This window comes from Pseudonaja textilis, chromosome 1 (assembly GCF_049901715.1).
Source record: "Pseudonaja textilis isolate UNSWEBS1 chromosome 1, rPseTex1.2, whole genome shotgun sequence".
Taxonomy (NCBI): Eukaryota; Metazoa; Chordata; class Lepidosauria; order Squamata; family Elapidae; genus Pseudonaja; species Pseudonaja textilis.
In genome coordinates, this window is record NC_141990.1 from 30137481 (window position 1) to 30163631 (window position 26151).

The 26151-nt window shown below is 37.8% G+C and overlaps 1 protein-coding gene across 6 annotated transcripts in view; it reads left to right on the plus strand.

Annotated features, from left to right (window-relative positions):
- Positions 1-2667: 2667 nt before the first annotated feature.
- Positions 2668-26151, plus strand: part of BCL11A (BCL11 transcription factor A) — a 225341-nt gene continuing 201857 nt past the window's right edge. Inside the window, exons 1-2 of one of the 6 annotated variants that reach the window (XM_087930378.1) lie at positions 2668-8960; positions 15441-15770. In XM_087930378.1, coding sequence (XP_087786504.1) covers positions 8906-8960; positions 15441-15770 — 385 coding nt within the window. In that variant the 5' untranslated portion in view covers positions 2668-8905. Of the gene's footprint in view, positions 8961-9283; positions 9422-15440; positions 15771-26151 lie in introns of those variants that run through there. The other 5 variants (XM_087930367.1, XM_087930376.1, XM_087930388.1 and 2 more) reach the window with 5 other exon arrangements.

The following is a 26151-nucleotide window of genomic DNA, read 5'->3' on the forward strand; positions in this document are numbered from 1 at the left end:
GAAACATCTGCAAGAAAACAAGCAAGCTTAGAGAGCACCAAGGACCCCTCAAAAGATGTTCTGTTGAAATTATGTCTAGTAATGAAGTCTTTTTCAGATGCATTTTGAACCAGGACAATGGATTCCTCCCTTTCCATTAAGCAAGGCTCAGAAAGTTCTTTTTGGGATTTCCCCTTTCAGTGTGTTTGTTTTTGGAGGGAGAGTTTGCTGTGTGTGGGCAAAACAATCATAGGACACAGCAACCTTTTTCTGGTAAAGGACCTGCTCACTGAACTCCCACATCAGAGCTGCTCACCTCTGGCCTGAATTACCCTAATGCAGGCATGGGATTCTCCAGTGCCTTGTGCTGCTACTTTTTCTGCCAAATTGCTTATCCACCTTTTGATCTTATAATAAAAGGTTTATTTTATAAAACATTCCTGTTCTTCCTACTACATGGATTTTTGCTTGGAAGTAGGATTTCTTCTCTACCCTGTTAATGGCAGTATACTGCCACTGTGGGGGAAGGTTCTTATGTATTTTATCTGTCACACAACAATCCTGCCAAGACAGTTGGCTGTTAAAGATGTTCACCTTGATTGGAAAAAGACTCTGGGTTCATCTTGGCAAAAAGAAGTGATTAGCCGTCACACCCTTTTGAGAGTGAAGAGGAGGGATTTCCAATAGAAAACATACACAATTCTCTCCTTCCCAAGCTGTAACTTCCAAATTGGTTAGGGGAAAGCTATGCCATTTAATCTGAAAGTGGCATCAATTTTTCCAGTACAGATGTATACCAGGTGCTTTTTTTTTGTTATGGCAAGGTCAGCTGTTGAAGTAGCTCTGCAGTCCACACATTGTTGCTGTTCTAGAATTTAAGTAAAAGTACCCCATCCTGCCTCTTCCCCACCCTGATATGTCATTTTGTAGTCTTCATAAGCTTCAGCAAATATGGCTGACAGTGATGGGAACTCTAGTTTGGTGCATTTGGAGGGCATTGGGGTGGGAAATTTAATTTTTTTGCTATGACATGTTTTCTTCACTGTTTTGTTACAACACTATGCACACACATATGAAAGAATATTACAAGATTATTTCTTCCAAAGTGGTTCAATCTTACTCTCTGAAAATCTGAGTTCAAGCCCTCCTCAGAAGTAAACTACTAAATTTTGCAGTTATTTACTTCTAGATAAGAATGTCACATATAGAACTATAGGTTTAGGAAAATTGGATTCGCTAATGAGAAGCATGCAAGAGTCAGGTAGATTTACTAGACCTTGCTGTGATCCATTGGTTTGTTTACTAGGCAAGTAAGATCAAGACCAAAGCTTTTAGGAATATTTGTGTTTGAGAAAATGAACTGTAGCAGGTAAGAGTATACCAGTTTCTTCTCTTCTGTATTCCAAATCAACATGACCATTTATTTCAGTCCTTTGTACAATTAAAAAGATTGTAAACCAGCAGAATCTGAGAATAAGAAAGCTGATGTGCTCTCAAGTAAAAGATTGCATTTGAAACATTTTTCCAATGGTAGTGATGGTGGGTGTGGAGAATACTGAAATTACGCTGTCTTTAATTTATTTGAACGGTTACTGCAAACAGGTTCTGATAAAAGGCAACATTTAAAAGAAGCCTAAATGGATTTTGGAATCCCAATGCTGAGATCTGTAATCATAGACTTTTGCGGTTTAGATGGGAAGTCACCTGGGACTTGTTAAAAGTGCACTTTAATCAGTTAATATATTAGTCTTGAAAAGTCATGTTTTAAATGCTTTTCTAGAAAATATATTTGATACATTCTAGACTGATAAAATTTTGTGGCTTGGACATCCCATATTAAAGGGGATCATAAGTGTTATCTATCCATAGCCTCCAGGGAATTAAGCTCAATGGTGTCACATCTCCTAGTAAAATAAAGAATCTAAGAAGTCCATCATTTGGGACTAGACTGTATTCCCCCAGGCATTCTTTACACAATATATACCAAACACTTTAATATATTCCCATGCACGCATTGTAAAAAGAACATGTATAGACTTGTAAAATATAGGGGGACAACTCATCAGGGTATATCTACTCAGCATGCTATATGGCAGGTCCCTTCTATACAAAAAAAATATTAATTTTGGAATCTGACCCAATCACCTATTGACAGCATAAAGGAATATAGAGCAGGATGTCAATGAAATTCCTAAAGTTGCAAACATTCTGCAGTCCAATGCCATTTAAGTTTATTCAGAAGTGATATACAATGAGTTAAGTGGAAATTATTAGCCTTCACAAGTTTCTCCTTCCTCCAATGTGGCAAGACTCAAAGGTCTTATGAGAGTCGTAGTTGATTTTACTGCAACAGAAAAGCAGTAAATTATTTCCAACACATTTTATGCATGTTCTCACAATGTAGAAAAATAGCTGAATGCTCCTGTTTATTCACATTCTGCTTGATAGAGATTAGACTTCTGGATATAAAGGGGCTTAATAGATGTATACATTTCCTCTTTGCAAATTGATATTTTGTTTATGTGATTGATTTCTTTGTGCAGCACCCAAGCCATATTAAACTCAGTTTTGCTTCTTGATCATGGTTGGGAAATTTCTGGTCTCAAGACTGAGAATCGGTCTCGGTTAGCACAACCAGTAAGTGGAGATGATGGGACTTGTAACCCATCACAATCAGGAAGATCAGTGCTACTCTGTCTCAATCTTATCTGTAGAACAGAGAAAGGTGTCTGGAGTATGCCCCTGAGGGGTGGGGTCTCTGAAACCACCTTCTTAATTATGTCTTCCAAATAACTAAGCCTCATTTTTAATTGTTCCTTCCTACAGTAAAAGAAAAGAAAATAAGATTTGGGGGGGTGTTAGGTGGAATTTATTTAGAAATTAAAGACAAGAGACACACAGGTAATACAAAGCAGAAAACAAAAATGAAAGTAAAATATTGATAGTTCTGCTAACATGAAAAATTTAATGAAACAAAAATAATGCTAGATTCCAGTCAGGATACAGAGCTTCAGATTGCATAGTTGGACATACTGACATACTGTAAGACATACTGTATCACTAACCAGGCAGCTTTACCCAAGCGAATTGGCAAATCCTGCCTGCATGGCTAGCGTATAGCTCAGGGCATCTTGGCAATCAAAAACTTGGGCTAAATGCATAATACATGGCCAATTTAACTATAGATAAGTCAGTAGTGTGAAGAAAACCTGTATTCATGCACACAAATATATATTTTAAATATGTTTTGAAACATAATTAGAGTGTACATTGATTCTGGCTCTTTTTCATACATGGTCTAAGCAAAGGTAGGTACTCTTTTCAATTTTTTTTTAAAGGAATATACTTGCTTTGGACTAATATTCCAGATAGAGTGCCAAAAACATGCATATTTTCCTTATTTCAAGCATATTTTCAGACAAGCCTGAGAACAGAATTATTTGCCTACTTTTAATGGTGTGTATTAAATGTACTTACAAATGGATTTAACTCTCATTTGCACATATACTCCTTTGGAATACCCATTTTGCTCCTTATTAAAAGCAATTTTCTTCCAACTATGCTGCACTGACTTCAAAAAATTTCTTTCCAAATAAGCATGTTTGCTTGGAAGACAAACATGCTGAAAAAAATATCAAAAGATCTTTCATCTAACATACTGAAGTTGACGGTATTTTAGTTGGAAGCAGAAGGAATTTGTTGATTCCACAGGGTTGATTTCTACATTAACTCACTGGTAACTTTAGTTGTATTTTGTGCCTTTACTACCTCCCCCTTTTTGTCTACCAGAGCTGTGCATCTAGCTGCGTTTGTGTCATATTTCCTGCACCCTTTTGCCCATTTCACAATGAAATCCTTCCCCACCTGTGTCCCCTTACCATATTTTCTACCGGATGTTTCTCACTACCCGCCTTAGGTTTGATTTCTTTCTTTTCATCTTTTCATCTTATCGCAGCCTCCTTGTTTTACTGGGCGGTTTTTTCCTCGCTGCCATCTAATCTTACTATTCATCTTCAACATTCACAGATTGCCATTAAGGTAACTCCAAGTGGTGTCATTTTTCAGCTGCCAACATCTACTCGGGCTGACTGCAGGAAGGTAGTATTGGAGGAGATGGAGTTGCTGCGGTGGGATGGGAAGAAGGAAAGGTGTGGGCATTTTGATGATATTCAGAAGTGCCTCCTTGTTCGCTGTCCCATTCAACGCACCTTTTTCTTCTGTGGGGTTTTCGCTGAGCCCAGGGAGGACAGAAAGCTGGCAAAGGGAACCTAAGAAACCGGAGCTTCCTCCTCCATCAATATCTCACTTGCCGGTTCTAGGGGGAGCCCTTGTCGTACGGGTGGAGGCGCGAAGCCGTCTCCGAACAGACTTGCAGGCACTGGCAGCTGCAGGCCTGCTTAACTGCAGGACAGACCACAGCAGGCACATCACCTCAGGGCCTGCCAGGTGCAGTGCCACTCACCCAAAATGTCCCCTTCCCCTGGTAAGGCCTTGCCCCACCAGAGGAGCCGCTGAACTCAAGGCGTCTATCTACCCAAGAACTCGGTTACACCAAGGTCAATGAGGCACTGAACTTTATAATAGTCGTATTTCGCTTGACTTCCAAGAAATGGCGGGCTGCTCATGGCTTCCCTGGCAGTAAAATCGCCACGATTCCTTCTTCAACCCCCCTCCCCCCCCCCATGCCCAGGTGCAGGTGCTTTCGAAATTCAGCAGCTGCCTTCCCCAAAGTTCCCTTGACCAGAGAAGAAACTTACGGAGGGGGGCTACAGTTCGAACCCCCTTCCATCCAGCGTCATTAACTAATTCGCACGCGACGCCGCTGCCGACGGCCACTCCATCTCGCCCGGGGATCGTTCGATTCCTCGGGAAACTCGTCCTTTGCCTTTTTCTCCGGAGCCGAGGCGAAAGCGCTGTTATGTTTTGGAGCCCCGTAAATGCTAGGAGGGGAATCGATCTGCTGATTTCTGAGAGCCTCTTCCTTCCCCGTTCGGATCAGAAATCGTTTCTGGGGGGGCCGGGGTTGTGCAGGCGTATCCGAGAAGGGGAACACTGAAGAGGAGGTCTTTGAGCTTCTCCGGGTAAGCGTTTGGATGAAAGAAAACAGATCTTTCTGTTGGGGTGACAGCAAGAATTATACCCTGATCCTATGCCAATTGCTCATAAGTTCTGTTAAGTGGAGTCAACAGTCGCGAAAAGAGCACGTGCAAATGTGTTTGGAGAGAAATGAAGAATGCCCACTCCTTCCCGCGAGGCCCTGTACTATCCTCGGAAAACCCTCGGTTCAAAACGGGGCAGGTCTGCAGTCGAAACATTTGTAGTGGTGCGCTGAGGGGTGGCAGTTCCGACCGTCGACTGGTCAGCAAGTAGCTTGCTGCACCCAACAGTGCTTGTTGAGAAAGTGGGCGCGTGTGTCCGAGTCCGCGTGGAAGCTTGCACAAGACGCCCCTTCAAGGAGGCGAGCGCGCCTGTTTCTGCGCAACTCGTTTGGAAGCAGCTGTTTCGGTGCGTTGGACAAAGCGCGGGGCCGTGTAAAAGTTGGGTTTTTAAAGACGAACGGTGCCTATTGGAGGGCGTTATGGCTGAGGTCCTGGGCATGCTTACTCAGGAATAAGCCCCACTGGCCTTCGGTGGTCTTACTCAGGGGTAGGCCCCCGCAGGATGGACCATAAGTGTGAGGCGCCTATTAAGGAGAGCGCCCCAAGTGGGCGCAAATTCGACAAATTCGACGGCCGGGCCCAAGAATTAGTGCGGGGGGGACGGAATTGAGAACCATTCATTAAAGATTTCAACCGGCCTCTCAAGTACTTTTCAAAAGTTCCCGTTCGCAAGGGCTCCCACTCTAGAACTTTCTTCCGAGGAAACGCACCCAACAGACTTTTCTAGAAATCAGAAAGACCCGAAAAATGCACAACTTTGGCTGACTGGTGGCCTGTGCGTGCGCGTGCGTGCCAAGTTCGATTCTTTCAGGGGACAGAATTGATCCGGGCCCGGTGCGGGGCATCAGTTTCTCTCCAAAGTTGAAAGGGCTAGGTCGATTCCCCCCCCCCCAATTCAAGACCGTTAGAAAAAAAAAGCAAAACAAAACTACAACACAATCGATAATCGCACGAGTCACATCAAGCCTTTGGCTTCACCTTCGCACTCCTCTTTCTTGGCCTTCATTGCCTTCAACGGAAGTGATTGAAAGGTGGCGAAGGGGGCAGAGAAAGGAGCGTTGAAAAGGACCTTTTGCCCGCGCGGACTTCGCCGTGTCTGGAAAAGGCCCGCGCGCACGACGCCCCTCCCCCACCGCAAGGACGCACGGGGCCGCCGCCGCACCTCGCTCTGCTCAGCTCGCGTCGCCAAGCTTGGCGCCGAACCCTCTCGCTCTTTCGCGTCTCCCAGCCCGCCTCCCGTTCCTTCGCCTCTGCTGTTCAACCGACCCACCCTCCGCCGCCGTGCTTAGCCTTCTCTTCTCTGTGCGGCTTTCTTTTTGTGGTTGGAAGGCGAACAGCAGAAAGTTCCATTTTCCCCAGCGCGGGATTTTTCTGCTTTTTCTTTACTGTAACGAGGAACTCTTGCTTTTCTCACACAGACATTAGGGCAGCGGTCCTTTTTAATTGCTGGTTATCATTCCCTTGTCTGCTGCTTCTTCCTCCCCTCCCCTAATGCCCTCCTCAAGCCGAGGGAATGCCCTTCTATAGCCAATTACCTAAGAATGAGCCTCAGTCAATTCAATGGGACTAGAGGTGTCAGGCCGTCGTGGAATTCTTACTTGGCCTTTTTGACCACGGAGAAAACCCAATCTTTTCCTATTCTTTGCTTCTCTTTCATTACCTGTGGGGCTAATTCTTCTCTTCTTAAAATGAAGGAGTGTTTTTACGTAGGAGCCTTTTTCTAGACTTGCCTTCTCTTGTATATTGTGAGCTGGAGTTGAAGATAAACGTTTTTTCCCCTTCCAGCACCAAATCCGGGACCTTTCATGGTCGCTGATATGTCCCCCATCTTAACAAATCGTTGTTTTTTTCGCCCCCTGTAAGTTTCTTTCCTCTTCAGGATAGGATCGCAAACATTCCCTTTCTTCTTGGGAGGGGACAACCGTCTTCCTCTTTTTTAAAAAAAATGTTCCACTTTTAAATTTCTTCCGAAAATATTTGTACAGTACATGGTTAGGGGGTTGGTGAAAAGCTTCGTATTATTATTTCACAAATAATTACTTATTCTTTCACAAACTTAATAAAGACCTGCTACCGTCTCCAAAGCTACCTTTCAGGTTTCGCCGGAGGACCCCCCCCCCCAAAGCAACAGGTGAACCTCCGTTCTCTGACCCCATTTCCAGCTTTCCTAAAACAGGATCATCACGTTTCATAGCTTGTTATATACACCTCCCCCTTCAGCTTGCTTAGACTACTTGTAAAGGACCAGGGTCTCAAGCATATTGGCAACATGAGTTCTGCGATCCTATGCAATTTCTTTGGAAGGAAGTTCCACTGCGTCCAATGAAGAATCCCCCTTAAATTCTCTTGGTAATGGAGTTATATTTATTTACAATGGGTTACATTCTTACAACCCGAGTGTTCTCTTGTTTATTCAAGGGTAACTGTCACTGAATTCAGCGAGGGCTATTCAATTAATTAAGCTGAATCTTTACACATTTTTCTGGTTATATACTAGTATGTTTTACGGGGCGACGATTCCAACCAAGTGGGGAAAAGGGAGAATCAACCAATTTATCAAAGCTGGAGATCCTTTATTCCGTTTTAATCCATAGAGCATTTAGGAATTACTGTATTTTTAATCTTAAGAAAAATGTACCAACTTCTATTCTTCGCAATAGAGACCCACACGAAATCAAATAGAGCTCCCAGGATCCGTTGCAGTGTATCTGTTACTATAAACAAACATAATCAGCGTTGTCCATAGTTTTTTATACTTGCTCCTTCCGAGGTAGTGGCTTGTCCGGAGAATGGCATAACCTCTGGGCCTGATCCTACTTGAACAATTTAAAGTTTTCACCTCTTAAAAGGTGAGGTAGTTACGCTCTCACTTTTGTCTGTTCGTTACCGCTGTTTTGCTTTTTAATTGTGCGGCAATTTGCTAGCAACTCCATGAAGATAAGAGCACTCATTTCCAGTGGTATTTGACTTCTTGTTATATTTTACGGTCTCTCCCTTTCCCTCTGCTCGCCCCTCCCTTCTCTTTTAAATTTCCCTCCTGGCTCTAATTGATTTTTTTAAAGGCTTACAGAACACTTTCTTTCGTATTAAGTCTTCTTGCTCCTCCAGCGTGCCTTTCCTTTTTCTGCGGTCACTCCTGGGCTGTTGCGCGCCTTTACGCACGCCTCTCCCTCCCCGCGTCTTTTACCACTCCGCCTCCCTCCGGAGGAGCAGCAGCGTGTGCCTGGTGCCTAGGAGGGTAATCCCCTCTTCTCCCCCCACCACTGGCCATTGGCTTGCCCTGCTACGGCTCCCCCCTCACTCTTTTGCTTGATCATGTCCAGCCCCCGATGACTGTCCATTGGCGTGGCGCACAGCTTCCCTCCTCCCCTTTCCTCCAGTTTCGCCCTGCCCATGTTTTGTATGTCTCTGTCCATCCAGCCGCTTGACGTTCAAGTTCGTAGGGACGTCACGTCCGCACTTGAACTTGCAGCTCAGGGGGGCTTTTGCCATTTTTTTCATCTCTCTCTCTCTCTTCTTTTTCCCCCCTGTCTGTTTCTCCCTCTCTTGCACAGAAAGGAAAAAAAGAAAAAGAAAAAGCCATGACTGCTATCCCACAATTCATCTTCCCCGCGCCATCTTTGTATTATTTCTAATTTATTTTGGATGTCAAAAGACATTGATGAAGGTATTTTCTCTGGAGTCTCCCTCCTTGCTCACCCGGCGCTTCCCGATGTGATCCGAGCGAGAGAGCTCCGTGCGCGCCCGCCCGAGCAACCAACACCACAATGTCTCGCCGCAAGCAAGGGAAACCCCAGCACTTAAGCAAACGGGAATTTTCGCGTAAGTAAACCACCTTGCCGCTCTGCTTTTTACCTTTGAGCACACTCGCTTGCAAACTAACAATCATAATTCAATTATTTTTTAATATTTTGCACATTTCACTCTTTCTTTGTGCATGCGTCTTTTTAATGCATTGGAAGACAAAAAAGCAACTCACCTTAAAACTCAGGCCCCTTGCCCCTCCCTCTTTTTTTGCATCGCTAACACCTTCAGTACTTTTCAGAGAAGGTCTTCTGTTCTTCAGCGCTTACGACCGCTTGCTCCCTCGCTCAAAGTTCCATTTGTCTCTCCTCCCCCCCATTGATTCTTCTATAGATATTTTGCCGGAAGAGAGCGTGTCTGAGTGCGCGCGCCTGCAGCTTACAAATGAATTGCAACTTAAGAAAGCACGCAAAGATACACATTTTTGTGTGTGTGCAAAGGACAGAGAAGAGGCAGGCGGCTTAAAGGAGGGGATGAAAGTACGGAAGAAAGCGGTATATGTGTGTGTGTGTGTGTGGGTGGGTGGTTGAATCGGGGCACTTTCTTTTATTTTCACGCGGAGAGATTAGGTGCTCTCCGAGCGCCTTGTCGTGTGACGACTTTGCCTTTTTTTCAAATCCGCTTTGCTCATTCCGTGCAAATCTCCTTTTTTATAGATGGGGTGAAAGGGGGACCATTTCTTTTGTCTCCACCATCAAGATAGGGATAGTGGCGGAGAGAGATTGCCTACCCCCACCCTTTTCTGTATGTCCCGCTCCTTTTTCTTTCTTTCTCTCTCCTCTCCAACTCCGCACCGGGAAAGGGCAAGGAAGGGGGCAGACGTGGTGTCTGTTTTTGGCCGGAGATCGGCTGCTTTTCTCTTGCACCGCCACGATTAGCTTTTCTCCCCTCCCCCAGTCAACTGCCTACTCTTACCAGCCTCATTTTACCCCCTCCTTTTCTCTTTCCGTCGTTAAGCCCCCAAACTCTTGCTTTGCAGAAACTTGGGTTAGCTTGCGTACAGCTAAAAATGTGAGAAGGATCGGAGTGTGTGGATATGCATGCGTGTGGAATTCCCCTCCTTTCTTTTGTACCAGTTTTTGGAAGATTTTCAAAAAAAAAAAAGTGGAAGTGGATTTTGATTGGGAAAAATCTCGTGTCTGACTGTTTACAAGCGCCGCGTGTGCTGCGGAGTCGCTGCCAGCAAAACAGGCTAGGAGAACAAACGTATTGGAAGGAGAAGAAATTCATACAACATATATACATGCACACATGCAAGGTTTTGTAGATATTATAAAAATAAATACAAGCTTATGTGCAGCTGTGTCAGCGCTGATCATAAGAAAGGGAACATCAATCTCCCCTAAACAATTAATTAGAACTTCCACCTCAGTAATTGCATTTTGATGTAAAGGTTGTATTTCCTTTTTCATTTAAACAAAATAGGGATTTTTGCTATGGCTCGGGTTTCCTCTTTCAGCCTTCCAGGCATGCTGTGTACAAAAGCCTGAGCAAAGCCGTGCTTGCTTGCAAACACAAAAGGGAAGTCTGGTCTGGACTTGAGATGGTTGAAGGCGGAGGGCAAAGTCGAAGGGTGGGGGGTGGGGGGGGAGAAGGAAGACATTAAATGTATAAGTTATATTTGCAAAAGAAAAATAAATGGTCTTCCTTGAGCTGTTTTGTTATTATTTCCCCTTTAATTTACAAGATTGGTTTTTCTTTTGGTTTTGCAAAACTTTGCATTTTAGCTGTCAGTGGTCTTGTCTCCCATTAATTGCTGCTTCCATTATAATGTAAAATATCATTTAGCAATATGAATACTTAATTAAAATAGCCAACAAATGAAACATCGCTGCCCTTTCATTTTCATGAATTATAGTTGTCTTTTCAAATATGTTGCATGTTGCTTTTCTGTCCATTCCTACAATTATTTTTGTTATTTGAAATGCAAAATCGTATGTTTATTGCAACATAACTGACACTTTTGAACATGCTATCACCTTCCAAACACGTTGCAAGATTCATTCTCCCTCCCTTCCTTCACCCAAACTGATAACCTAATTTGACTCTTATCTGAAATGAGAGGTAGGGGGTGGGGAAGGAGAGGTGGCTATTTGGAGGAAAAGGTGCTCCTTTTTACAATGTACAGAAGATGATTTGTAACTATATTCTAGTTTCTCTGCTCCACATTCACCTGCAGAAGACTTGAAAATTAGCCCCAAAAATAAATATATAGAGGTGCAAGTTTTTGTTTAGAGATTCGTGGTGTGTAACAAGGGATCAGCAGAATTCCTATAGAAGTTTATTTTTTCATGTCTTCTTCATCTTGTCTTGGGAAGCAAAATGAGAGAATAGGGGATAATGAGATTATAGCAGAGAGGGCAATTTATGTGAGTTGGGTTAAAACTATTCTTTTTCCGTTTCTGTATATTTTTTAAATTTAAATGTGAATTTTAGCCACTAGGAGGCAGAGTGGGATCAAGAAAGCTTAGAGAACTTGAACCTGACCCTTTTTGCTCACACATCTTTTAATTTTCTATATTTTTCATTTGGCATTGGAAGGTGGGGCGAGAGTTCTGTGTATTTATGTATATGTTGTGTGTGTGTGTTCAGATATTCTCCCTTCTTTATCTCCCACTGTTCCTCTGTAATTCAGCTCCTCCTTTTTTGCTTTTAATTTTGTTTCCTGTGTTAATCTTTTGGAAAGGACTGTAACATTCAAATTGTTCTTTTACTAGATTCCCTCCCCTATAGAGTATTTACAGTTACTGCTTTTCATCTTGTCATTATCCCTCCCTCCAAAGCAGGAATACTTCTGTTTGAAAAAACAGCATTAAAATAATTATTATATGATCAAGCACACTACAACATCGTATGTGATTATTTATCCACACAACACAAACTGAGAAAGGCAACCCTTCTTAGCATTTAGAAATAGTATTTCTTAGATGGCAACTAATTTTTTTGATAAAAACTACAAAAATTCAAGGGTATTAAATTTCTTTCCAAAGACTTTTGGGTGCTTTGGCTTAATTTGTGGAGCATCTGCTTTTGTTTGGGTGGCTTCGTGAGGGCTGTTTTCATTCAGTCTCAGTCCTATTAGAAAGCTTATTGTTGCTTTTGAAAATCAATTGGTTTATTTTGTTTTTAAAGTAGATCTCTAAGAGAACAGCTGGCTGAAAAGGCAAGCAAATATTTTGGCTCCCTTGCAAGTGTTACTAGATGAGGTTTCTGAGGCTAACCTATATGCCCCCCAAATTGTATTTTCTGCTTCTGCCCAAGTTTACATCCATCCAGATGTTCATTCACCTAAACACTTAAATTTTCTTTTTTCCTTTCTTCTCTTTTTGAATATCCCTCCTTTCCCTCAGTTTCTCTTAAAGTAATCCACTTAAATGCAAAGTTGAAACTGAGCTGTTGTTTCAGTTTTAACTATTTTGCGGATGGGGAGGGAGAAATATATGTTTAATTGCCTTGCATTAATTTGACTCGTTTGATTGCTTGTTCCATCCTAATTCATATTTCAAAAATGAAAGACATGTTTTCTACTATAATCTGGAAAATGCCTTCGTTGGCATTTCTGCTTCTGTCTTCTTTCTTTTTTTTCTCTGTTCTTTGTAAAGAAGTGAAAATCTGTGACACTAGTGTTTTGTTTTTTAATTAAAAACTCCACCTTCCTTTTAGATTAGCCTTTAAAAGAGAAAATACAATCCCCTTTTTCATTAATGATGTATTAATTTAAACAGAAATAACGAACAATTAAAATATAAAAAAGTGGTTGCCAATAAATTAGAAACAAAGCATACCATGCAAATAATTAGCATCAAGGATGATAATACACTAGCTCTTTGAATTGCAGACATACTTTTAATAACAGCAGTACACTTTTGCCCTGCATTCTGTATTTTAGAAAACCGTTTTTAAACAAACGTAGTGTGCTAGCTCTTGCTCATTCATTGTCTTATCATTAATCTTGATTAGCAATCATTTATATTAAATGCATAAACATATGGAAGGTATGGGTTTTATATCTGTACTTTGTAATATCTTATTCTTAAGAACTTTGCCTCTTCTAAAATTAATTGGATAAATTGTGAAGGTGCAATCAACAATACTTTTTAGTTTTACTTGATTTGCTGTTTTTTAGAGAAAATCCAGACCAATTTACAGCCAACTTTATAAGAAATCATTTTCCCCAACCGTTCTCTAGTATAAATTTTAACTGCTTAGGGAACAAATGTTTTGAATTTTCTTGCTAAACCAACTTACTAATTTCACAGTTTTAGGCCCTAGTCTTATAGTTTGACTAATTACTCCTTATAGAACTTTCTGTTTTATAGAAAATACTTTGCTTCTTAGATTGAGCTTTGAAGCTTGCAGGGAAAAATATTTCAGGTATTTAAATATTTTCAAGATAGAATGTGCTGAGACAATTTATTATTCTATTTGTTGCCTGCCATTTTGTTAGAGAGAACTAGATATTTGCTCACCCGAAAATAGTAGGGGAAAGTAGATACCATAAAATCACTCATAGTCCCAATTTCCCTCTTGACTATTAATCACAACTGGTATTACTGCATTATGTTTGGTCAAGAGAGCTTAAGAGCTATGGCCTGAAGATATTTTAATGTAAAAATAATGTTCATGTTTCTATAATCATTATTACTCTATATTTAGGAGTAAACTTGGGAAAAAAAAATAATGTGAAAGCAGAGATTTGCAGAATTGTTTAGATAGAGCTATGACATCCTAAAATTATGTTCCCTTACACATATGGGAATTTCTTGAGATTCCCTTAACTAATATGGATGGTTCGGAAACAAATTAAATCTGAGTATACTTTTAAAAAAACCACCAAATCTATTTCAATATGACTCAGTCAAATTAAAATCTATTTTTTGATTCTCTGTGGCTTTAAATTCATTAAATGTGAAATTGGCCATATATTAAAGAAGGTCAAGCTGATTAACTGTTGAGGTATTGTGTCCTTTCACTTTTTTCTTAACTGGTAGCTTTTGATATTTTGCAAGAGTACTATTTCATGTTTGTTTATAGGTGAAAGTACTGTACGGTTGTAATGAAATTACATCCCAATATGATTTTTTCTTCTCCCTCTTTTTCAGTCTGTGTGGAAGACTGAAATCATGAACACTTTCTGCAAAAGTACTTTAATAGAAAATAATAGTGGGATAAAAAGCTAATTGCAGTATTGTTATGCACCTTGTTAAAATACCTATTGGAATGTTGCCTGTATAAACAGAATTTTAGCTTTCTGGAGCTTGTTCAGCAAATTAATCAACTTGGACAACATTAAGAAAGGTGCTGTAAAGAAAGGATTTTGGTAATGAATGCTGGAATTCAGTCATGTTTATATTAATATTTTACCTTATGAAGGCCATCATTACTAATATATTCTGAATAAATGTGACACATTTCCTCCAAATGGCGAAAAGGACTAATTTGGTTTATTTTCCTAGATGTTCAAAAGCATCTTAATTGTGACTGGAAATTTTGAGTAGTTTGAAGATAAATATTTATATTTTGTAAATGAAATGTTTGGCTATTCTTGTTTCTTAAAAATACTTGATAAATAAAATACTGTGGATTTATCTTGTTTTCTGTTTGCTTGATCATTTTAGAGAAGACTTCTAGGAAATTCTGTGTGCATCTACATATGTATGACACAGAACATAGGAACATACTTAAAAACCACGGGCTGTTCAGGTAATGGGTGCCAACTGGCGGATGGACACAAGCAATCATTTTTGTAATTATGTGATTATGCTTACTGATATTTTTGTATGCATGTCCAAACACTTGTATGCATAAGTATACCCTAAAGTAGCATATTCATTCCAACGTACGACACTTGACGGAGAAAATAAACAAATATTGTTTTGTGAAAAGAAAAGAGAAATCCATGGGTTTATAGATAGATAGTTCTGAGGTTTACTTTTGGAGGAGGTAAATAAAGATAAGAATTCTGAGACATTTGCATTTTTATTTAACATGCTCATTTGTAAATAGCAAATCTCTCTAATTTTTTTGAGCTCTGAAAGAATCTGAAATTCTCACCTCAGTTATTAGCATTACATTTGGTTTTCTTTCAGATACAATTGCTTGATGTCGCTAGTAAATTTCTTTTCTTATAGCATGACAACATGCTATTAAGAAGGAAAACTCCTTAGGTTTGGAACAAGAGTGACCTATTTTTTTCTGTTAAAACTAATACTATAATAAAGCATATAATCATTTAAAAATAGGAATGTGTAATGCATTTTGTTTTAAGAAATGCTCTTGATGAAGTAAAGTACTTGTGTGGATGTTCCTCCCCCCCTTTTTTTTAGTTTAGGCACCCCAGCACAACACTAGATTAGAAGTGTCAGTACTGCTACCCAATATTTGGGATTTTTTAAAAAAGTTTGTCCTGTACTCTGAAAACATACTTTCCCTCTCCAATTCTTTCTATTTCTTAATCTGTATTTGAATTCCTGATTTCTTTTGTTTCTTTCTTTGCAGCCGAACCTATTGAAGCCATTCTTACAGACGATGAACCAGATCATGGTACTTTGGGAGCTCCAGAAGGCGACCACGACCTCCTTACCTGTGGCCAGTGTCAGATGAACTTCCCTTTGGGGGATATTCTTATTTTTATTGAGCACAAACGGAAACAATGCAATGGCACTCTTTGCCTAGAGAAGGCTGTGGATAAGCCCCCTTCACCCTCGCCAAGCGAGCTGCGAAAAACTTCCAATCCCGTGGAGGTTGGCATCCAGGTCACACCTGAGGATGACGATTGTTTGTCAACATCATCTAGAGGAATTTGTCCTAAGCAGGAACATATAGCAGGTAAATCAAAGTGATGGGGGGAGGGAAGGCAGGAATGGCATGCTTACAGGCTGAATATTGAAAGTTCGTTGTTTTGTAAAAAATGTTTTCTGACATTTTATCTTACCAATTCGTGAATTAAAATTTCATTATTTTTATTTATAGTAAGTATGCACACCTCCAGTGTTCTTACAGTTATCTACAGAAGCGTAAAAGTCATGGCATATCATAGAATAACTTTCTAGCTGCTCTCTTTCACATCTTTCATATTCTGTACATTTTTTGATACTGCATTGCCAAATTGTGCTCACCCAAAGAAGAGGACACAGAAGAGAACTGGGCTTTTTTCCCCACCTGAAGCTTTTTTTAAAAAATCCACTGTTTCCTCCCTTTATACTTACCTTACAAAAAAGCCTTCACAGCAAATTTAATTCCATATCATACTTTATCGTTATGTTTTAACATAGGTCATAGGTTTATGGTATTAGGAAACAAATTATTATCTGACAGATGGATATCTCTATCTTTGCAGTGAATGTTCATGAGTGTAGATTTGTTTGGCTCAGTTTTGTGTCACATGCTCCTAGTGTATATCTCTGCACTATAGCATTCATACATTTATTGCAGGAAACAGGTACAATCCCACCACCATCATAAAAGTAAGTTCCTTATGAAGTATAAAACATCTATGTCCACCTGTTACTCTTGCTTAGTTCTTATTCTGGTTCTTAGAATGGAAAGGATCCTAAAAGTGTCACCCTACAATACCTTTTAAGTCATACAAAAATAAGCTTTACTTCTCAGAATAATTCTTTCTCTCAAATTTCAAAGTTGATTGAACCAATGTGTAAAATGGAGACAAAACCCAAATCTGGGTAGCTTTTCCTCCCCCAATTCTTATACAAGTCTTTTATATAGGTCATGAAAGGGCACCAAAGCTGCCTGGAAATGCAAAATGTGCTGCTGCAGGGTTTAGAGTTTCTGTTATGCCTGATGCTTGATGGAGTTGGTTGTATAGCCTTTTTATTTATTTTTAATCATAATTTTCTGCAGACTGGTATAAATGTGAAAGAAGAGTTAACATCCTCTGTTCCATTTTGTCATTGCATGGACTGTAATTAAAGGCAGCCCCTTAGTGAAGTGACATGGCTGACCTTGACTTTCAGATGCCATTTTTACTGCCCAGGCCAGAGTAGAGAGGGCAGCTTCCAAGGTGTGTAGGTTTGCTTATATAAAAAGTTTAAGAGCATGTTAGAAATTTCTAAAGGTTGGCTTGACAGGAAAGGAGGTTGCTCTCTGCAATCTTGTCTTTTCAGCTAAATGATAAATGCCTCCCCCCCCCCCCATTATCTGTGATGTGATTTTGACAGATAAATCTTCATTTTCTTACGCCACATGTCACATATATGGATCCAAGGCAGATTCACTTTTTGGACAATGGCAACAATCTCAACTTGTAATTAAAAATAATATAAAATTAAATAATGGGTGTCATAGGCATCATCATCAACAACAACAAAGACAAACAAATGGTGGGCTGCATACTGGCTGCATGTGTGCATGTTTTTTTCTAAAGGAAGTGAAAGGATGTTTGAAGTTACTGCAGATGTGGAGAGCTCTGTTAATACTGCTAGACTATAAAGAATTGTGTTTGGTGTCATAATCCAGATGGCAAAAAAACCTGCTTTCTTTTGGTTTTTGTGTGTGCTAACAAAATTGACATAGATTGGATGAGGGGGTAAGGAAAGGCCAGAATGGTTAGCACAAAGTATCACTTGCACTATTGTTTTAATAGCCTCGGGGATGCTGTGGTATTACGAGACACTGTATGTAAGTCACATGCTGCCTTGTATTTAATCCTTCCTCCCCCAAATGATTTCAATAACAAGTCAATTCACAAGCTACCTCAGTTGGCATGGTCCTGTCAGTGTTGTTGGATCTGCAACTGAATAAGTGGACTAAAACTAGCTTTTACTTGTCAGCTGATGGAAATGATGAATATTTATCTTGCCTCTTTCAAAATGAAATAATTAAGTTAACTATATGTGTATTTATACATAGAAAGATGATCGGTAGGTAGCCTCGATACAGTAAATCAAATTTAACTTCATTTTTTAAATACTTGCTTTGGCAATTTTGTATTTTCTGCAGTTTTATAATTCAGATTTAGCCAGATGACTCTCTAATTACAGACATGGTTTGTGTATTTTGCTGGTAGATTTTAATTTTGCTGGTGGAAGTTACCTACTGTAAAGTTACCTACATAAACGTTCTTGTAAATTAAGTCATTTTATTGGTGAAAATAAAGCAAAAGCTCTAAATGTGATTGTTGAGCTCAAAATATCCAGCATTTTAATCTGTTACGTATTATGCAGTTTATTAGAATTTTGAATTTGGATCAGGTATTGTTTTGAGACTGAATTGCTTGGAAACACATGCTCTTGGTATCTGTATCATGTAAAAGTGGAAAATTCTTTCATATATCCATAATTTTAAAATTTGTTGTCCTAATATAAGTATGCTAATGCTGCACTCTTACCAAGTTATCAGCAATTTTAAATCTTTTTAATTTGTTTTCTATATTTGCATTGCTTGTTATTAAAAAATACTTTTTACCTCCTGAATTTTAGACAGCTTTTCATACAAGCATGGCATTATATGCCTACATGTTAGAAATTAAAGCAAGTTTCTTATATAACTCCTTTTAGAGTTACAGTGCAGAAGCAACATTGCCAAATTGTTGATCCAAAATTTTCCTTATATTAGATATACTTTGTTCCTTCCAGTCACTTAGATAAATTCAAGAGGAATTTATATGTATTAAAATAATGGCAAATATGTTATCTGGGCATGTGATTGGAAGTGTATATATAAGTGATGGGAGAAGGGAAACTGGAACACAACAGCTATCTTATTTATAGCGTGTATCTTAAGTTATTGTAACTGTCATGTGCTGCTCACATTCTGAACATGAAGGAGGATATTCGTTTAGTCAAAACTTTCAAGAAAGATTTTCTGATCTTCCGTGTAATGCAGGCACGTTAAATTGCCAAATATGGAACATCCCTTCTGTGACATAATGCACTATTTACATATTAAACATCTCTATTTCAAAGACTAAACACAGCATCTGTCAAGCAAAAATTAAGGGGGAGGATGAGCTAAAAGGCCCGCTCTGTAGATATTAGATAGGTTGTTTAATCTAAGATGGAACAAAACTGAGAAGGGAAATAACTTTTTTTTTCAGTGCATTGCTGCTGTCTTGCCAAACCCAGACCCTTTTGTATTGCTGGCACACGTGGTCAATATATAAAAAAGCATATTGGATTATCATCCTACCAAAGTCTGGCAAACTCTGGTTTGTGTTATTGGTGGTTAATGTATTGCTGTCAAGAGAAACTGAATGCATTGTGTTGCTTGGGGATTGAAGACTGAGGCTAGGCATAGAATAGTGTCAAAATCATATTCATTGCTGAGAAGATATCTGAGTTGAAGTTTTCTTGTCCTAAGTCTGGTATTCACCTGGACTAAGACTTGGGGATAAATTTGTGTCACAGTTGGATGAATATAGTTTTGAAGTGCATTAAATTGCCATTTATTGTAAGAAACCTGTTCCAACCATCTAATTTGTTCTTTAAAAAGAGCTTATATTCATGTCTAATGCTTCAGTATAAATGCAGTTATATGTGACAAACTTGTTTGGAAGCCATGGAGGTTGATCCTAATGCAATGAAAACAATATCGATTTGGAATACCTTGCCACCATTAATCCTTTCCTCTGTTCAGAGCTATTTTCATTCTACTATCAGCAAGTATATCCTAGGTACCATACTTGTGGGCTTATGTTTAAAGCATTGGAAGGCATAAAGTTGGGAAATGGGGAGTTATATTCAGCTAGCTGTTCATAAGATGATATTGAAATGTCAGGAAAGAAATCCTTTTTGTCATATTTTAGTAGGGAAAGAGCCAGGGGTCTTTGTGCATATTTAAAGGCATTTAAAATATGCCTTATTCTCTAACAAAATTGGTATAAATAGCTTTTAAGAGTGTTCATGGAATTGAGCATTGATGATGGAATTTTTAAATCGGACTTGAAAGTACAATAAAACTGCTAAATTTATTACTGTTCAAGGTTAATGAATTTAAATAGAAAGTGAATCAGCTGAATTTTGGCTAATCTGTCATTGATACAAATTTCTTTTTGAAGTGGTTCTTATTTTGGTGTGGTACTGTAATCGGGAATGAGAAAGAGAAACAAAAAGCGTTTTTGCTGTGGGATTGGACCTTTTAAATTAGTGAATAAGTCACCTTGCACATTTAGTAAAATGGAAATATTTTTATATTTAATTTGTCAAGTAGACTGTTATTTCAATAAGGAGCCCGATTTTTCCAGGTGAGGTCAAGAAAGTATTTAGAATTTGTTTAGACTCAATGTTAAAAGGATTTATTTGTGTTTTGACAAAAGTGTAATCTAAAATTTGAAAATGGGATAGTTGAGGGAAGCGTGATGGTAATGGACGGAGACAAATGTTGAAAGTGAACAAATATGCTGCTACTTTGACTTCATTTTGGTTAGAGGTGCATATTTGTAGGAGGGTTTCAAGAACTTCCTGCTATTTGGTGTTTTAAAGGAAGTTACTGTTATATTTGTTAGATAAATCTATCACTTCCATCCACTAGGGAAATGGATTCTACCGATAAAAAATATTTTCTTTTCCTGCATACGTTCTCCCACATTTGCCCACCTGATCTCTTCTAAGGATTTGTGAGATATTTATCGAGTGAGCCTAGAAGAAGAAATTTAAGGGTACACTAGGTTTGCTCATACTGTGGTAGATGTTGCCACACAACTTCTTTTTCTGTGAATTGGCAGAGGAAACAGGCACTCAGAATATTCCTTTTGCAGTTAGACAAGTGGGAGAATATTTAACAAATCTTTGGTTCTTGTAAACATGGAATACTGATCTCCCAATCCTATCAATCCACTGGCTGCACTGATTCCTCTGGTTTGTTTTATAAACATTAGCCTGATTGTTTCATTTTGAATGTGGAAGACAGGGATGCTCTTTTTTGCTTGCATTGTTTGTTATTCCTACATGCTGCTATCTGTCCCTTATGTAGAAATGAATAGGACTGTTACCATTTTTAATTTAGGAATAGAGAGATTAACTAATGTGAAGAAGATTATAATAGATTTTATAGTCACTCATTGGTATTTTCCCTTGTATTGACTGATAAGAGTAGTGCAAAAGCAAAAGAAAGTTCTCCAATGTTTAATGAATTTATGTAATTTACTTGTCGCTAAAGGGCTATTCGATGCTATCCACTTCTGTTTGTCATGGCTGTGAGGCCCAAAAGAGCAGTATGGCTGCATCACGTGATTGTCACTCATTTAGCACCACCCAGGGAGCACGTGAAGTTTAAGGAATGCTATTGACATGAGTTATTATTGCTCCTGCAATAAGTTGTCACAAGATGTGATGACAGCAATTGACTTCCATCACTTTCAGAGGGTAGTAAGACAAATTTGTAGAGTTGTAATGTTGCCAGTCCAAATTGCTTTTTATAATCTTAAATTCAAAAGCAATTTGATTTTCATTTCAATAGAGAGGGAATCTAGTCAATTGAGCATGTTTAGCACATTTGATACTCTATATCACTAATTACTAGTTGGTGCATACCAATCTATAGTAGAGAAATACAGCTTTTATGTTTTAGTACACTTCCCTGTAGCATTTGGTGTGACACTGCTGGGAGCAGGAAGATGAAGTAAATGAATCTTGGGTTTGATCCAAGATTCTTATATTTCTATGCATGTGCATGAGTTCTGGATATCATTGGAACTCATGTGCAGTGTCTTGGAATGATAAATTCATTACTGATATATACAAAAGATTAGTGTTAGGTTCACTGCATTTTGTACATTATTTTAGAAGATAGCCAATTTAAGTTGACTTCTACGTGAGGGAGTATCTTTTCAGATTCATAAAAAGATTATATAACTGGGGAGATCTGTAATGGTATAAAATACTCTCATTGTATAAAATAGTCCTTTCCATTACTTTTTTTCATTTTGTTTGTCCCTGTTTTGGCAGTTTACATAAATTCAGGATAAAATGTACTATACTATTAAGCTAATGTTTCAGTAAAATTGGAGTAACAAAAATTGATTCTTTCTAATTCTTACTTTTGGGTAAAAGTACTTCTGGAATTAGGAACTGCTCAATCAAAGTAGTTGGATATTCTTTTTTTTTAGGCTTGCTAGTTTTAGCAACATCTTACAATCCTTGAAAATGAAACAACTGAGTATGGCATTCTGAATGATGGATGCATATAGTAATGAGTGGTATAAACTAGTATTTAAAAAACCTGTGAAAGAAAAAATAATTTATCACAATAAATGCCATTGGGAAAAATGCTTCATAACAACAAAATAATGAGTTCTGTTAAGACTATAACAGAAACATGATTATTGCCCTGTTATACTGTATATTAAATATGGAAAGTCACCGAGCCATTTCCTAGTCAATAAGCAAAGGTGTTAGGATAAATAATATTCAGGGTTCATTGCTTTGATATAGAAGATACAAGTTATTGCATCATACTATCAAATGATACATCTTTAACTCATTGGTTTTACTTTCTCATCTTGCTTTATAGTAAGGAAATTCAAAATGAATATTGATGTGAAATTTTGGCAATCCATATTAAAAATACATTCCCCATAGTGTATGTGTGTTAATAATGTAACAAGGCAGACTAACTTTTCTATAGGCTCTAAAGCAATACAGTAATGTTAGAGGTCAATTGCTGTAATAAAACGAATTTGATAGAAAATGAAAGCATTCGTCATGATAGTGCATATTTGTCCTATATAGCATCTTTTGCCAGTGATTTAGCAACAGTTTAATGATAAAGGAATAACAAGCACTTTTAGCTTTTGTTAACCTGAAAAGTAGATAATTCAGTTTTTACTAGTGAATGTGTTATTATAACTTTTAGTATTGCGAATTGCTTCTTTATATTAAGATATCAACTTGTTTTTATACACTTGGTTGTGGTTGTAAGGGAATGTAATTTTAAATTTTGTTAAGCATTGTGATTTATAATGCATTATATAGATACTATATGTACATGCATACACATATAATCTGTAAGCTATGTTAATGGGGACTCAAATGATAGTATGTATTTCTTGTAACATAATTAATTCCATTTTAGAATTTAAATAGGAAGAAGATTTATAAGATAGTTGCTTTGCTTATCTACATCTCCAATAGATGAAATAAGTTCAGTAGACCAATTGTTCTTTGTGCTTTGCAGATTTTAGTTTGTAATTGTATCCTATTGAAAATTCAAGAAATTTTAACTGTTGCAGTTTGCTTGGGCCAATGGGACATGAGAAGTAGATGAAATCCATTTTTCTTAATTTGAAGAGTCAATGGAGATTGCTGCAGTTTGTGTAATACTGCATACTGAAAAATCCCACTGAGTTGAATTGGATTTATTTTCATGTTTTCTCAAGAAAATATAACATTGCAGTTTAAAATAGTTATTCATCTGAAAATGTGAGCTTGAATTCTTCCTGCCTTCTCCATGTGAATTTTTCTTGTAAATAAGAATTGGGAAAGGTTGTAAATTGTGAAATTTATTTTATTTTGTTTGGCCAATGCACAACATCTGAGTAACTCTTTCCAACACAAATTGTAAAGGGAACCATCACAAAATTATACAATTGAACTAGAGAAGTGCTTTTCCTTTTGTTGCTGGATAGTTGTTAGAAGACTTTGGAAAACTTAATTAAATCCAGAGGTTTGCTTGGATAGAAATTTATTTTTGACAGGCAAAGAATGATACAACGTTGGCTGAGGCAATCCCAGTGTTCTGTTTTATTCTGTCCTGTCAGCTTACTCAGAAAATATTCTGAAATTGTACCATTGGTGTTAGCTGGATAAGTGCATGGCATAACTTGCTGAATATACGTTTTATGACATTTCTTTTCTAAAGTTACTAATTTGGAGAAAGATCTTGGAATCTGGCAAGTCATAATTTGCCTGCAATTAGTGAGTGTTCCATTTTTTCTGTTTCTCCCAAACCTATTATATAAAAGCAAGTTTTTATTTCAAATACACCAGTCTTTTATTAAGAAGCATTGAGAGAGAGCTCCTTTATCGTTGATCCTCCAATGGAGTTTTTATATGAGCTGGACTCCCTTGAACTAACCTACTACTTTGCTTTCAGCTTTTATGTTATTTGGGATATAGAGATTTTTTTTTTGCGTATACATATTTTTTCTTTTTCCTTGGCAGCATGTGATGCTTGATTGAGGTTCTCCCAATGAGCGGAAGTTCCCCTGGATGCACAGAGTTGACTGAATAAGAACATACTGCAAAGGAAATAATTTAATAAATACCAGCCCTATGGCTGGACTTGCTTAGACAATAAGGAGATTGATTTGTAGATTTTCAGCAGGAATGTTAGTGTAGTAGAATATTTGTAAGAGAGCGAGTGAGAGAGAACGTTAATAGACATTTAGGGAGGAATAAAGTACCAAAAGATAAAATATTTCAGATTAAAAGTATGACAAACTGCACCATTCTTTCCTGGAGATCACCCTAATATTTTGAACAGATATCAGCTCTGTAATAATAAGGCAAAATTCTCTTTGTTTCTCAAACACAAATGACAATCACAGTGATGTGGTAATAGAAGACAGCTTACATGAAATATACATGCATTTCTCACTTAAAATATGTAAACTTCTTTGGATAAAATTCAAGGCCTTATTTAATTATATACAGTGCAGGGATAGTAAAACTCATTCTCTGTAATGCTGATTACAATGCTGTTTTGTTTTTAAACAAAAAGCATAATGCTTATTTTGTGTGTGTGTTTTTAGTAATAATTGCTTCAAGACTGTGTATTGTTCACTAATGGAACTTTTACCATGCTACATTTCATGTATTACACCAGAAGAAATGCAGTTATTCTTACATAATACTCATAATACTTTCCTGATAATTGTATCTATATATAGGAATATCTTAAAATATCTGTGCATCTCACTGAAAATCAAATTCTTGAATATACTCTTGAAAAAAATGGATTTAATCTTCCTTTAAAAAAAAAGGAAGGATGAAAATGCTTTACGAGAATCTGAAATCTTAATGATTTATTGTATCATCAAAATATAGGCTTTGGTCATGTTACTGTACTATTGAAATTTGTATAAATAATATTTATTTCGTTGAATCTTTTATTGTCCCCCTTCCCCACAATTCCCTATTTAGACGAAAGGCAATAATTGCTGAACCATTCAGCAACTAACTTGATCCAATTTTAAATTGGTCTTATGCTTAGCTACTTTTCATTAAAAAAATTCAGTTACATTTTTAATTTGTATATTGTGTAAGTTGACTATGGTTACACATAAAACATAGCAGTATAACCAAGTTATGCATTCTGCAATCCCAAGCTCTCACATTTTCAATTTCCATGCTCATATCTTGGGTATCATATTTATTATTATTTTTTCTTAAAAAGGAAATGTGAATTTCTAGAATATGACCTAGAAAATAAATTGTGGTTTGATGAATATTTCAAGAGCATATTTATTTATTAGTCTTTGACTTAGAGATTTTTAGAAAATGTGCAGTCCCTGCAGTTTTCTTGGCAAGGTTTTTTTAGAATTGTTTTGCCATTGATTCCTTTTTAGGGCTGAGAGAAAATGATTAGTATAAGATCACTTGCTTGGGTTTGCATTAAGGCAGGACTAGAACTCATGACCACCTCCCAGTTTCTAGCCTGATGCCTTAACTACAGCACCAAATTGGCTGTCTAAACATGTATGTTAAGAAAATCTAAACCAATATTCTTGTTTTTGTTCCCATAATAATTGAATGTCTTTGTTTGGTTTGGCTGGTCCAAAGCATGCAGTCTCAGGCAGCCAGACCAGAGTTCATATACTGTGCTAAGATATAATATGATTTATTTGGTGTCATAATAAGGTGTGAACTGATTCCACTGGGTTTTGTAAATGATTTTAAGGAATAAGTTTGTGCCTTACGTGAAGCCTAAAAACGATCACATTATAAATTCATACAATGTATGAACTAATCTCACATTCTGTGAACAAACTGAACTGGTTTCCATTACATTACTGATAATGGAGTATTGTTTTCTGTGTCTGAGGGCAGTAAACTGACTAACAGGTAAATACAGGTCTATACAGGTAGTCCTTGACTTGGACTTTAGTTTGAATTGGAATTTCTATTGCAAATGTTAAGTGTGTTTGTGGCTAATTTTATGACCATTTTGCTGCAGTGGTTAAGCAAGTCATGGTGGTTAAGTGAATAAGTGATTCTGTCTCCCAACATTGTCTTAATTGGTTGGAAGCTGGTTG